The sequence below is a fragment of the Alligator sinensis genome, unplaced genomic scaffold (assembly GCF_000455745.1).
Source record: "Alligator sinensis unplaced genomic scaffold, ASM45574v1 scaffold377_1, whole genome shotgun sequence".
In the NCBI taxonomy this organism is placed as follows: domain Eukaryota; kingdom Metazoa; phylum Chordata; order Crocodylia; family Alligatoridae; genus Alligator; species Alligator sinensis.
The window spans coordinates 1,885,754-1,899,161 of record NW_005842047.1 but is presented as its reverse complement, the minus strand read 5'-3'; the positions used below and the strand labels follow the sequence as shown (position 1 = coordinate 1,899,161).

General features: G+C 43.7%; 1 protein-coding gene across 1 annotated transcript in view; it reads left to right on the top strand.

Moving 5' to 3' along the window:
- The window catches only part of THADA (THADA, armadillo repeat containing), a 296,890-nt gene that overhangs the window by 279,689 nt on the left and 3,793 nt on the right, over positions 1-13,408 (top strand). Inside the window, exon 38 of the mRNA XM_025203203.1 lies at positions 10,811-10,977. Coding sequence (XP_025058988.1) covers positions 10,811-10,977 — 167 coding nt within the window. The remainder of the gene's footprint in view (positions 1-10,810; positions 10,978-13,408) is intronic.

The following is a 13,408-nucleotide window of genomic DNA, read 5'->3' as shown; positions in this document are numbered from 1 at the left end:
GATGGCCCTGTTCCCCCATAGGAAGACTTTTACAAATGATTAACTTTGCTTGCAGTATACGTAAACCCACTGAGAGCAAAGGAATTATTCACCGGTGCATAAAATCAAGCACATCCTTAAGTGCACGCAGCAGTGGTTCTCAACCTTTTCAGGCTCAAGGCACTACTCCTCCATAACTTATGGTCATGGCACCACACTTGATAAACACTGCCTTATATAGCAAACTTTTTATCAGAATATAGTGTTTTTAGGACTTTATCCTGTGTCCATTTGTTGTCACAGATACAGATATAATAAAAGGAGGGAAAAACTAAAAACTATTGGCAGTGTTCATACCACTTCCAAGGAAGCATGCCAAACCCTAATGTCAAACATAGGAGTAACCCAGCATCCCAGAGGCATTAGACAGTTAATTCTGTGTCTTGGGTTGGGAAGAGAGAATGGGTCAAGGAGTAGGAAGGGGGTTGTGCTGAGTCTAGGAGAACGGAGATTGAAGGGGCTGGGCTGAGTTTTACATGCAGCGGCATGAGCTCAGGCTCTTACCTCACTCACTCTACTGCAGTAACCCTTTCACAGCTGGCACTAAGTACAGGGCTACAAAAGCCTTGATTTGGCTTTGAAAATGGGAGGGGAGAGAGAGACTGCCTTTGGTTTGCACTGCTGTCTAGGCAGTGCGCTTGGCTATGGCTGGCATGCTCTTGCCACAGTCCCTTCCAGTCCAACCCTGCATGCTTCTCCTGGAAACAGAGGGTGTGAGACAGTCTCACCTGTCCTGTGTGCCTCTTTTTCCAGGAGAGGTGTGTGAGGGTGGACCAGGAAGGATTGTGACAAGAGTACGTGGCTGCAGCTACTTCCCAGTCTGCCTCCACAGGAAGTACACAAGGTTTTTCAGCTTGGCTGTGGTGGCACTCATGTCGTGACATCCCTGTAAAGGTCTCACAGAACCCCAGTTGAAGACCACTGACTTACAGGATGGTGGCCTGCAAATAGGTTTAAACATCACTTACATTGTAGTACCATCCACAGAGTCCACCAGAGTCAAAGGACTCTGCATACAGGAAGACAAATCCCTGCATCAAACCAATTGCAATTCAAGAAGTGAAGCAATGTATAAGAGTGAAAGAGGCATATAATCAATGTGTATAATATATATTTTGGTAAACATCTTTTTTATATTCTTTTAAATAAAAAAATAATGCTTGTACTGTAAATATCCTCAAACTATGCATTACTAGTTTATCATATTGTTTGCAGGTGATACAAGAAATAGACCTTTCTTCCTCTGTTCTTGAGGCCAGATCATCGTCTGTTCCTCATTTTCCTAATCATAGCTAGTAAGAGACCAGAAGGGGAACTGATTTGATATCCCAGTCCTCACTGCTTCTAAATCAGCTCTGGTGTCACTAACTAACTAACTTTATCTACTCTACATGTGTTTTTCAGCGTAGTGTGTCAATCAGGGGTCTGAAGGGAGTTCTGTGACTGATGGAGCTGTGCTAGCAAAAGCCCCTGGTACAGTTACCTCAACAAACTTACTCTTTTACTAGTGTAATTTGTTTCACTCTGGTTAAGTATATGGACAGGTGCAGTAAGCCATGTGGATATGAGCAGTGTACATGCTAAGAGCCCTTTTCAGTCTAAAGGACCAGAAAACCTCTGGTAGTAAAGCACTATATGATGGCTAGCATTGTTCCCCAAAGCTAGGGACAGAAGTTGCACATTAAATTGGTACAAGTGATGGGAAACCAGTTTGAATCTGTAACACAACAGAAGTCGAGAGCACATAAACTGCTTTCAAAATGGCCGAATCCAGTTTAAAATAAACCTGGATGGATGTAGAATCAGACTCAGCTGATTTAGTTTAAATCAGTTTATTGAACTTCTGTCCCAGATACTCTCCAGATTCAAGTTAACTCATAGTCCCCCAGCATCCCAGGATGCTTTGCACCTCCTCACATACCCCCCGTCGCAGGGTGGACAGACTAGCCTCAGCCCAAGCTGTCTGCTCCAGCCAAGCAGGGAGGCTTGCTCTAACACCCCCCAGCTTCTGGCCTCACTTGCTTATTGGTTCAATGTACACAATTTAGACTAACCTGCAAAGATTGAATCAATTCAGCCTAGGGATTTTTGACTGTCTTTAATTAGCCCAGGAGACCATCCACCACCCAGAGATATTTGGAGCAGTGTTCTAGCTGTCACTGTAACAATCCCATCCCTTATGTAAAACAACCCCTGTGCTGAGTGATGCAGAAAGTGATCTCATGGTGGTAATACAAAATGATGATCTGTTGAGGATTTCTCACTGGGGAAATATGGCAACTTCTCTCCACTTGAACTGCACAAATGGAACAGAGCTGTGGAATAAGATCTAGTCACTAGTGTTATAAACCAGTGTTAAGGTAGGAATTGGTAAACTGTATTTGTTGCTGGCCTGTATTTGACAGCCATAATAATAATTCTTTTAAATGACATCATAGGACTCAGAATTGTTCTTTTTATTAAAGTCTAAAAATTCCAGCTGCAATTCAATTTGTCCTTAGCAAGAAGTGTTTCACACTTGTAGAACTAAGTAAACTCACAGTGGCACTAAGTGAAAATGAATAGCTTTAAATGAAACAGTACAATAAGAAATGTCTTAGACATATATTTAATTTAATCCTGTTTGTCTTTTAAGCTGTGTTTATCTCCATTTTCATTTTACCAACAGTTCATTTTTTTTCAATTAGCAGACCTTATTAAACCATATTTTTCTACTGTTATAAACTTAAAATGGTTACTTTTATAAAAATTAGAATAATGATGGTGATAAGATGATGATGATAAATATTGTAAGTTTTCAGAGGCAAAAATGTGATTGCCATGAGATTCTCCATATATTTTGCTTAAACATATGCCTTAAGGAGGGATGGATGGACAGAGTGACAGACAGACAGACAAATTGATTCTTTTTAGAAACAAAGAGTTGATGCAGGAAGGGATTGATTTTTTGCTGACTACCCAGGTACAGCTTTGTGAATGGTGATACAAGATTCAAGTAGTAAAGGTTTCACTTTAATCCCTTGCAGACTTTCTGGTGTTGGCAATTATTTTGTAACAAAACCTTTTTAAAGCAAGTATAGTGTATAAAGAAGGCAGAGATTTAAAAAAAAAATGCTCAGGACCGTTAGCCATTGCTTAGAGAATTAAATATAATTCTCTAAGCAGTATAATTAAGTGTTCCCAAAGTTTTAAGTGATTTATTAAATGAAAATATTTTTCCATGTCTTTTGGTTCAGGGAAGACTATCTTATAATTCTCTCTTCAGTCCTGCAGAGTAAATGTGCTTCTTGAACAAAACTGAGTCAAACTTCTTTTAATGTTGGTAAAATGTAAAACCGTTAAAACCAAAACAGAATTGGGGTAGGATGACTGTTCTTTGTAAATCACGGCTAGTCAAATGTGTATGTGTATGCGCACGTACACGCGCATACACAAATACCTCCAATAGGTTTCAAACATATTGTTTTGTGAAACTGTTGTGTTTTGACATTTTTGTATGATGTCAGGGAATAGCTACTTTCAAATGTTATCTTGAAAAAGTACAGCTATCAGATATAGATTTAGGCAATGAAATAGAAACCAGATGAATTAGTTGTATCTAATTTGGGGAAAGGGATTTCCCTAGAGCATGGAAATGATCTAATTGTCTTTGTGAGAAATGCTATATAAAGTCTGCTAACAAATTAGATTTTACATACACGGACATTTAAAAACAATGGAAATTCCTAATTTATAAATTAATTTGAAATTACAGAGAACAAGAAACTATCATGTTTTCAAACAATTCTGTGCCAGCCGTCTGGAGTATTTTATAATCTTTGATATGTCCACAAGCAGTGACTCTGAAGAGTGGATAAGGTCTAAGGACATTTCTTGGTTTTCCCACTATGCTGTTTTGTGTAATATGGGCATTTTTCTTTTCACATTTTGCCAGTGTACATATTTGATGTTTCTCTGCCTGTACTTTACCTGAAAATGCTGGCAAATCATCTGCTCTTAGGTTTTCAAGGTGTATTTGTGCAGCTGGAAACTTTATCACGTATATAAGACAACATGCAACAATGTCAGTCTTGACCAAGTGTAACAGGGCCCCTACCCCATTACTAGACGATGGAAAGGGTCTTGGGGTGGCCCTCTCTTCTTCTGTTAGCTCCTCCCTTTCCTTTTATTGTTTTCCTTTTCTACTCAGACTTTCTTTGTGTTGCTGGAGCCAAACTAACAGGAAGAGAAGCTTGAGACAAGATGGCCATGGAGCCAAGGTGCAGGCAATGCCTGATGGCTCAGGTGCTGAAATGGAGGGTCAGGTGACCCAGAAGACACTTTATAAGCCCAAACCTCAGGCCAGAGAAGAGAGGCAGTCTGGCCATAGGAGCTACAGTGAGCGGAGCTCAATAGGGGGGAGTCTAGAGGCCAAACTAGGGCTATGAAGGACAGCCTCAGAAGGATAGCCAGGGTGAAGAAAACTTAAGAACCCTTATTGGGAATGAGATAAGTACTCAGTCTTTTTCTCTCTTGTTTTTGCAAACACTGCTGCAGGGTGAAGCTAACCCAGGAGGGGCATTTGTTTGAGCGAGGACAGGCGCCTATGTTAGTAGTTTTTATTTCACCTGATGGACTGGATAGTGGCTGTAAGGGGAGAATGTGGAGAGCACTGAAAGGGGTGCCTGGGGACACCCTGAATCTCAGATTTGGTGTTAAGAGGACAGAAAATAGAGACTGGGGATAAGTACGGAGCCCGTGAGGGCCAGAATTAGAGCACATGAAAGCACGACCCATGGTCCCAAGGCCTGTGTAAGGGTCTTACAGGGCCTAGGACCCATGGTCACAAGGATGAGACCAAAGCTGAGCCAGAAGCTTGGAGTCCTGGGCTCCAAGCTAGAGGGTGGAGCTAGAGTAAAAGTGAGATAATGCCAGAGTAGCCGTGGACTAGACAAGGCTGTCTTCACCTTTAGGGCAGCCACCCTGTCGATTTATTATGTAAAGGCGTGGCAGGTGAGAATACAAAATGGGGAGACGCTGAGTAGACAAGGGGTGTTAATAGATAGAGGCTCATTAAGTTGTCACCAGGAGCTGCCCTAAACCAAGATAAGTGTCTTCTTATTAAAGCCATTTCTAAGGTTGAGAACCTTCTGTGCCTTGAACTAACAATTACAAGAAAAAGCACAAGAAGGGCTGCCTTATCTCCTTGCCTGTACAACCACATGCAACTCTCAATGGAATTTATTTCATTTAAAGACTTTTCATGTTTTGTAATGCGCATGCACATACAAGAAGGGTTCTAGTACCATCTTTAAGAAGCCAGATTCAATGCTGCAGCATTCAATGTTGCAGTCTGAAGATGAGTAATTGGTCTTTTGGCCAATAAGTGTCGAGGGGCTGGGTCCCCGGGGCGTTCAGCCAGTCAGCCGCAAAAAGACAGCAAAATCGGCTCTGCGCCCTGTGAGTGGCTCGTGAAAATCCCTTCATCTTGCTGTAATTTAGGTAGGTCCCTAGATATGGAAGCTTATTTTGTAATCTCTTTTTCTCATGATCTGTGTCCCACTTTTTATTTTGCTTGTCTTTTTTTTCATTTTTAGTGCTTATATTCCATTCCAGTATACTCTTAGTATTTTCTTTCAATATTCTTTCAATTCATTATATAATAAAATGTTAAGAGTTGTATATTTTGAAGACAGGCTACCAAGAGAATGTTTACATCTGGCATGATCAAAGGTCTTGTGGTGTATGTGTATGTATGTGGGAGGTCTAGTTCTTCCAGGCTTGGAAGATTTATATAGAAGATTCAAAACACTTTATGAACATCTATTTCCTGAAAATGGAAAAACATCCAGTACTGGATTTTTATTTTCTTTTTTGTAATTTCAGGGCGGGGGTGGGTATTAATTCTTATGCTTTTTCTTGCAGCTATTTGTTTAAGGGACTAGTAGGAACTACTAGTTTAAAGGACTAGCAAGAAACAAATAACTACTAGTTTGTGACTGTGTATGTTAGTCACTAAAATTACTTTTATTTAACAAGTTACTTACCTTACTCATGACTGACATTTTTACCTGTCATAAAGTGTATATGTCCTAGAACTTTGATAACTGACAAGCGATTATTTCAACATTGCTACTGTGAATGAGCCTATATATCCTGCCCTTAATGGAGCACTTATATTTTTTGTCATGTTCATTATGTTCATTAGTAGCTCCTTGCATACTGAATCTTTGGATTCAATTTCTGCTGCTTTATTCTCCATTAATACTAATCTGCTGAATGACTTCTAGAAGTATAAGGTAATTCAAATGATACAGATAACTAGTTAAGAACAGTATTGTTATGTAGTTTGAGGAGCTCATAACACTGGAACATTGACTTATCTGTATTAGACCTCTACTTTCATGTTTTTCTGTGTTATGAGCACATCAGGTAATATGCAGTGCAAGACTAATAGTAATAATCAGTGATGTTTGTCTGTAGATGAACCATAGTACATGAAGTAGCTTCCATTAACCATTCAGAACTCCAGTAAAAACCTCTGTATGTGTTTTATATATATAGGTACATACAGAGGAAAATGTAATCTTTCTCATTATATATGCTTATAAAACCTATTTTATTGCTTTTTTAAGGGAATAGATATTTAAGAACAGTAAAAGAATATTTAACACTTAGATATATATCACTTTTCATCTTCAGAACATTTTACAAATATTAAATCATGGATCAACTCCATGTAAAGTTTATTATTATTATTGACATTTGTATTACCTAGGAATCTTAGGGTGGTGTTACAGGCTACCTTTAAACCATCAGAAAGGCACTTATAGATGAGAGCGTTCACCCATTAAAGGTGTTAATCCATGCTAAGTATCCTCTAAATGTTTTAAAGTTACGCCAGCTCAGGTAAGGGTTCTCTTTGATCCATTTTATCCAGGTCTTTCCAGGGTATTGTTAGTTGGCTTCATGGAGACAAAACACACTATTTTCATTCCTCCAGCATCCCAGGATGCACCATTCCCTAGCCTTCCCACTCCTTTGCTCTGTCTGTGAACTGGCAACCCTCCTGAGCTCTACTGCCCAAAGGGTGCTGCTCGTGCCAAGCCAACACTCCCTCCCTCAGGAGTTGCAACCCAGCATACCCTGTCCACTCTGAGCACTTAGGTGCAACTCACCTGTTTGCTGCTTGCTGTAGCATCCCCATGCAAACAACAACAATCCTACTACCTACCTCCATGAAGAGAATTAGCCTGAGAATGGAAACCACTAGGTGTAGGTGGGTCTCAGCTCTGTCCCAGTGTAGCATGCATACAGCAAGCCTGCTGGGTCTCAGCTCTGACCTGGTGTGAGTGCTAACCCAGCTCCCCCAACCCCCCTTCCAAAAACCAATCCCAATTCAGTGAAACACATGCAAGATGTGGGTCCTTTTTATTATTCTTTTATTCACTCCTTATTTTTCTTTACTTCTGCTGGTTCACTTCAAACAGTTCTTTTTTTCAAGATTTTTCCCCTCCTACCCATGACTCTGGGTGGATCCTGCTGGCTGCAGAATGAGGGAAGCCCCAGACCTGATGGTAGATTCTCCACCTCTGAGCTACGTGCCACCCTACTTCCTCCTTTCCCACCCCACTGGAAGGATGGAGTCCTCACTTCTACCTACACCCCTGCTCTCCAGGCCCTCTAGTAGGAAGTCACAGTTGTGCAGGTCTGCAATGGCATTAAACCTTAAACCTGTGACTGCTCTGAAACCGTTCTAACTTTATGACAGTCTAACATTCCCCCGATGTAGAATGGTTTAAAGGTAACCTGTAACAGCACCCTTAATCAGGAAGACCCCATTGTTTTAGGTTGTTCTTGCTCCAAATTTTTGAGACCTCATTTCCTTGGTATCATAGTTAAGCTTCTATATTCAGCTGTGATCTTAATATGTGAAATGATATAGATGAGCAATGGGAAAAACAAGAGTAATAAATTAATATTCTTTATTAAGTAATATTAATATTTAATATTAGATATTAGTTAAATAGTATAGTGAGTGGAATATACACTGTGTTGGGTTAATGAGGAAAGATTTGATAGACTGAATTTATGCAGTTGGACATGTAATAAGTCCCAAAAGACATAGTTAACCTCAGCAAGTCAAGTGTATAAAGAACCACAAAATGCATCTGTTGCATTGGAACATGGAACTAAAAGGGCCTCCCGGGCCATTAAGTCCAGTCCCCAGTTCTTTCCTGCTCTCCAGTATCACTGATCCTGCCAAGTGTTCTTGTACAAATGAAGGAACAAAAGGCAGAAAACCACTTGTGATGCCTTATTGCCATCCCTAAACAATCGAACATTATCAGACTCAGAAGAATCAACCAACTAGCTTTAGAACATTGAACTCTTTGTAAGTACTGGTGCGATTATTTCTAATCAAAAATCACCCGTTTGAACATACACACGGATACATGACATGCCGACTCCTTTCTCCTACCTGCTCAGAGGGGTTCTCATTTACCTCCTCTGACCTGTATGAAAGGAAAAGAAAGGGCTACTCTTTTCTCCTAATTTCCTTCCTATATTACTACCCTTTCCTCTCTGTCTCCAGCCCAAACTCCTCCTGTTTGCCCAATCAGTGCCTTGGTCTGGCCTGTCCAACATCATAGTCCAACTTTTTCCCTCAGGCTTCTATGTCCCTGATTATTTTAATGCAGTTTAAAAGACTCCATTTCACTTTTGGGGCTAGGTATGTATAAGCGTGGATAAATTGGAACAAGTACAAAGAAGGGCTAGTAGACTGGAATGAACTCTTGTGAGTTGAAATTAAAGAATTTGGGTTGTTTAACAAAACAGAGGTGGAGAGGAGATGTGATTACTTTTTATAAATGCAAGATTAATATCAAGGAGTAAGAAGAGCTGTTTAAGTCAAAGAACAATAGCAGCACCAGAGTAGATTGCAACACACTGGCCATAAATAAACTGAGACTGGAAATTAAAAGATCATTAGAAGTTCTGGAACCTCTATTGCCCCCAAACAAAGCGGTGGGAACAAAATGAATTGCTGAGAGTTTAAGGATAAGATAATATGATGAGAAGGGTGTGCTTAGATCAATAATTAGTGCCTGTGATCCATGAATTCATCATCTCTAGGTTATTTATTTTGATTTAGATGCTGCCCTTCCCAACAAAAGCTCAGAATAAAATGTAATTCTTTCACCCTATGAGATGTGTCTGGAAATGCTACGCTTTAAGGCAGGGATTCATTGGCATCATACAGGCAGGGATTGATTGGCACCACACAGAGCCACTGAATCTGGCCGGTGGAGCTGGAAAGCCCCTGTGCTCCCTGGTGGTGTGCAGGCTCCACTTCCAGATGGTGGGGAGCTGCCAACTGCATCCACACTCCTGCTGCTTCTCTCCACTACTGCCTGCCACCCTCCTTCCCCACCCCCCCAGCTGCAGTGCAGGCACCACTGGAAGCTGCCCAGCTCCAGGGGAGCTCCCCATGGGCTGGCAGCTGTGTCTCCTGCAGCCTGGAGGAGGAGGGAATGAGGATCTGCTATGTTGGAGCCAGGCAGGAGGAGCTGTCAGGGATGTGCAGCTTCCACCTGTGCCTGTGCCAGTCACTTTTCCCTGCCCCCGCTCTCATCAGCCCCAGCGGAGCCCTGCACCAGCTAGAAACTGAGCCCACACTATCAAAGAGCCAGGGCAAAGACTGGGATAAGCAGCCATAGTTACTGAATTGCTATCAAAGCTACCCAACTAGTGTAAGACCAGAGCTGGGCTGTTCTGACCTGTGTCTTCTGGAAAATTTCTAACCACTCCTTTAGGGGTCCTGCTTGTTGACTCTTGGGGTCAGGAAGGAATTATTTTCTCTTACGACTGCTCGATTGGGTCCTATTTTGGAGGTGATTTATTGTCTTCTCTAAAACATTAGACATTGGCCACGGGTAGAGATGGGAATTTTGGCTGTGCGCGCTAATGCTCTTAGCATTTTAAAATCTCTCAGCATGTGCAGACATTCAGGTACCTGGCTGGAAGGTCTTGCTTCTCTGTTCAGGTCATAGCAGTCACCAGACTTGAGGGCAGGAATGAATTTTTCTCCCAGGAGAGATTAATAAGGACTTGGGAAATAGGGGGTGGGAGGAATAGGAAGGGCAGTTGCCTTTCTCTATGGCAGGGGTCACATTGTTTGTGAGCGGAAGGGCAGTTGCCTTTCTCTATGGCAGGGGGCACATTGTTTGAGAGACAAAAGCACCCGCAACCTTGACTTTTAAGATGTTGATGTGCTGGGGGTGGATGGCAGGGGAGCCGCAAGGGGTCTGCTGTGGCAATGCAGACCTGGCCCCCTTCCCTGCCATCCACTCTGAGGTGTGCATACCAAGTAAAATGCCTTCACGTGCCACACTCTGGCACCCATGCCGGGGGTTGCCTACCCCTGCTCCATGGCATGGGGCATGGTCCTCTTTCAAAATTTAGCATATATTAACTTAGTCTTATCTCTGCAGTGGCATGTTGTTTTCATGAGGTGTTTTGTGGCTATAATATGTGAAAGGGATTGGTGTGGATGATCTTTAGGATTTGGGATAAATGATTGGCTGTGAATAAAAGGAACTGAGTTTGATGGTTGGGAGCCCACTTCCGTTTTATTTCTCCATGTGTTTCTAAAACATTCTGACTGTGATTAAGTATTCTAAGTTTGCTTTTCTAAATTCAACCTCTATGCACATGACAGTGAACTTACCTGCTATTTTTATGTGAAAATGTTTGCTTTCAATTTAATCTTCCTATTTCCTGTCTACAGATCCCATGTTTTATGTAGTAAATGCATCAATGGCTTTGGATTTAGCATTTGGAATAATCTGTGAGCTGCTTCAGCTGTGGAATGAAACCAGGGCTGGCATACCAGTCTTATTGGAGTGGCTACTAGGAGAGGATGACCTAAACAAAAATTCGGAGGCTGCAACACTGGTAATTCTTACAACTAGTTAATTTTTTTGGAGCAGAAATTCTTTTATGTCTGTTGTACAAGAGGGGAAATAAAGTTAGTTTTCTAATCTGATGACGTCACTTCTGTGTGATCATTACTTTAAGAATCAGAGAGATTTACATTTTAAAATAAAGCACTCGCATTTTCTTTTAAACATTCACAGTCTCTTTAGGAAAGTAAATTGGGTGTGAAGCTGCAGTCCTCCTACATAAGTAGTCTCACTGATGTCAGCACTAACATTCAGGGATGATTGTAATGTATCAGTTGACACCCAACATTTCAAAGATATCGGGCTTGATTACCTACTCCTCAGATTGTTGTAAAGGGCCTCAGCACCTCCCGAGATCAAGCGCAGTGCTCCTGCTGCTGTCAGTTGGCTTCAGTTTCAGCTGAGCTTTCAAATGTGATGGTTAAACATGTGGTGGTACATAGGCTGAGGGACCAGCACAGCAAACTCAAATCATTCTCACTCATAAGCCATTGATTTCACTAGAACTATTTGCATGAAAAAGGAATGGGCCTGCAAAATGTCAATACTGTATAACAATTGTGTGTTAATATGAGGCCAGCAAACACCAATGAAATATGACGCAGTAAAGTAGAAGGGGCAGCAGCAGCTTCAATTTTGAAATATTGGCTGACAACTGATATGATAAAATGACTCTTAAAATATGCTATGGAACTTAAACTTGCAGTTTAGGTATGTATTTTACCTATGTTCTATTACTGTTTAATTGACTGATACAATTTTTTCTCTCCGTTATATTTAATCTGCTCCAAAAGCTCCAGAATGTGCAATCATGCTCTTATAGAGGTCCCTAGCCATATACAGATGCTCAGTCTCTGCTGGGAGAATCACTGTTCAAGTTTCTTCCAGGAGACCGAACATCTGCACACTTTCCCCAGCTTAACTCCTCCTGGGGACCAGAAGTGGAGCCAGGGAAAGGCTCCCATTTCAGAGACTGGGGTCACCCCACTCTGGAGAAGGTGCAGGAGATAGCTGCTTCTGCCCCTCCTGTAGACTGGTCTGCAGGAAGGGCAGAAGCTTGCTTCTCACACCAGAGTCCCTGGTGATAGAAGCAGGCAGGGGGGTTTGCAGACTGAACATCTACAGCAGTGGTCACCAATCAACTGGTTGATCAGGGAGCCTCGTGCAGTTGATCTCAGTCTGGGGGGGCTACTCCCCCAGACTGGGATTGAGTCAGAGGCTCTGTGATTGGGAGTGTCGGGACGCAGTCTGGAAGCAGCAGAATGTACAAGCGGCAGGACGCACGTGGCTGGGCTGAGCGGCACCCCTGCCGCCAGGTCTAGGCTGGGTGAGTGGGACGATCCCCCTCAGTGCCCTCTGCCACTAGGTAAATGAGGCCTTGGCCGGGCTGGGGCTTGTCCAGGCACGTGGGGGAGCTTCCGCCACTGCATGCATCCGGTGGAGCCCTGGGGAGCATGTGCCCCCCGATCTGTGCATGGGGTGAGGCAGCTGCTGCTGCATGCTAGGCTTTGCACCCTGAGCCCTGCTGCAGCTCAGAGAAGGTGCAGGAATTTTCAGGTGGCTGCAGCCCTGCCCCCCGCCCTGTGGCCCCGCTCCCAGCACCACCATGAAGAGCCTGGCCCACGGCGGCGGTGCTGGGAACGGAGCTAGGGGGTGGGGGGACTGTAGCTACCCAAAAATTCACTGTAGCCCCACCAAACTGCCTGCCCATGCTGCTGCCTGCCCCAAAGGCAGCACAGCCCAGCCTCTGCAGGGAACACCCTGACACAGCCTCCCCCTCCCCTGACAAGGGCATGGGGGCCATGTGCCTGGGATCTGCACAGGGTGGGGTGGCTGCCACTGCGGGCTGGGAGACTACACTGAGCTGCACTGCACTTGGGGCAGGCAGCGGCAGCATTGGGACAGGGGGGTGAGGCAGCTACAGCCCCTCCCCTATATAGCCCCACTCCCAGAGCCACTGCTGTGAGCCAGGCTCTTCCTGGGGGCCCAGCCCCCCAACCAGAGCCCAGCCCCAGTCTGCAGCTGCAGCCTGCTCCACCCTGCCTGCAGATCCAGGGGCACATGGACCCCATGCCTTCCCTCCTCCCTTCTCCCAAACAAGCCCCTTGTCACTCCATCCTGCCCTGCCCTGGCTGCAGGGCCTGCCTCTGCCCTACCCCCTACCTCACTGCTGTTGGGGGGCAAATCAAGGCCCCAGTGGTGAGAGAGGGAGTGGGGATAGGGCTTGGGTCCTGAACTGTCCTGCCCCCCACCACGGCCCTTCCCCCTCCCCTTCCCCCACAGATTTACCTGCTGGGGGAACATGCCCCTAATTTTTTCTCCCTCTACCTCAATCTGCCCCCTCCCTTCCCTCCCCACAGACTTACCTGCTGCGCAGGGAGTAGGTCTTGGGTTGCTTTTAAATTTCAGAAGTGATCTCCTGC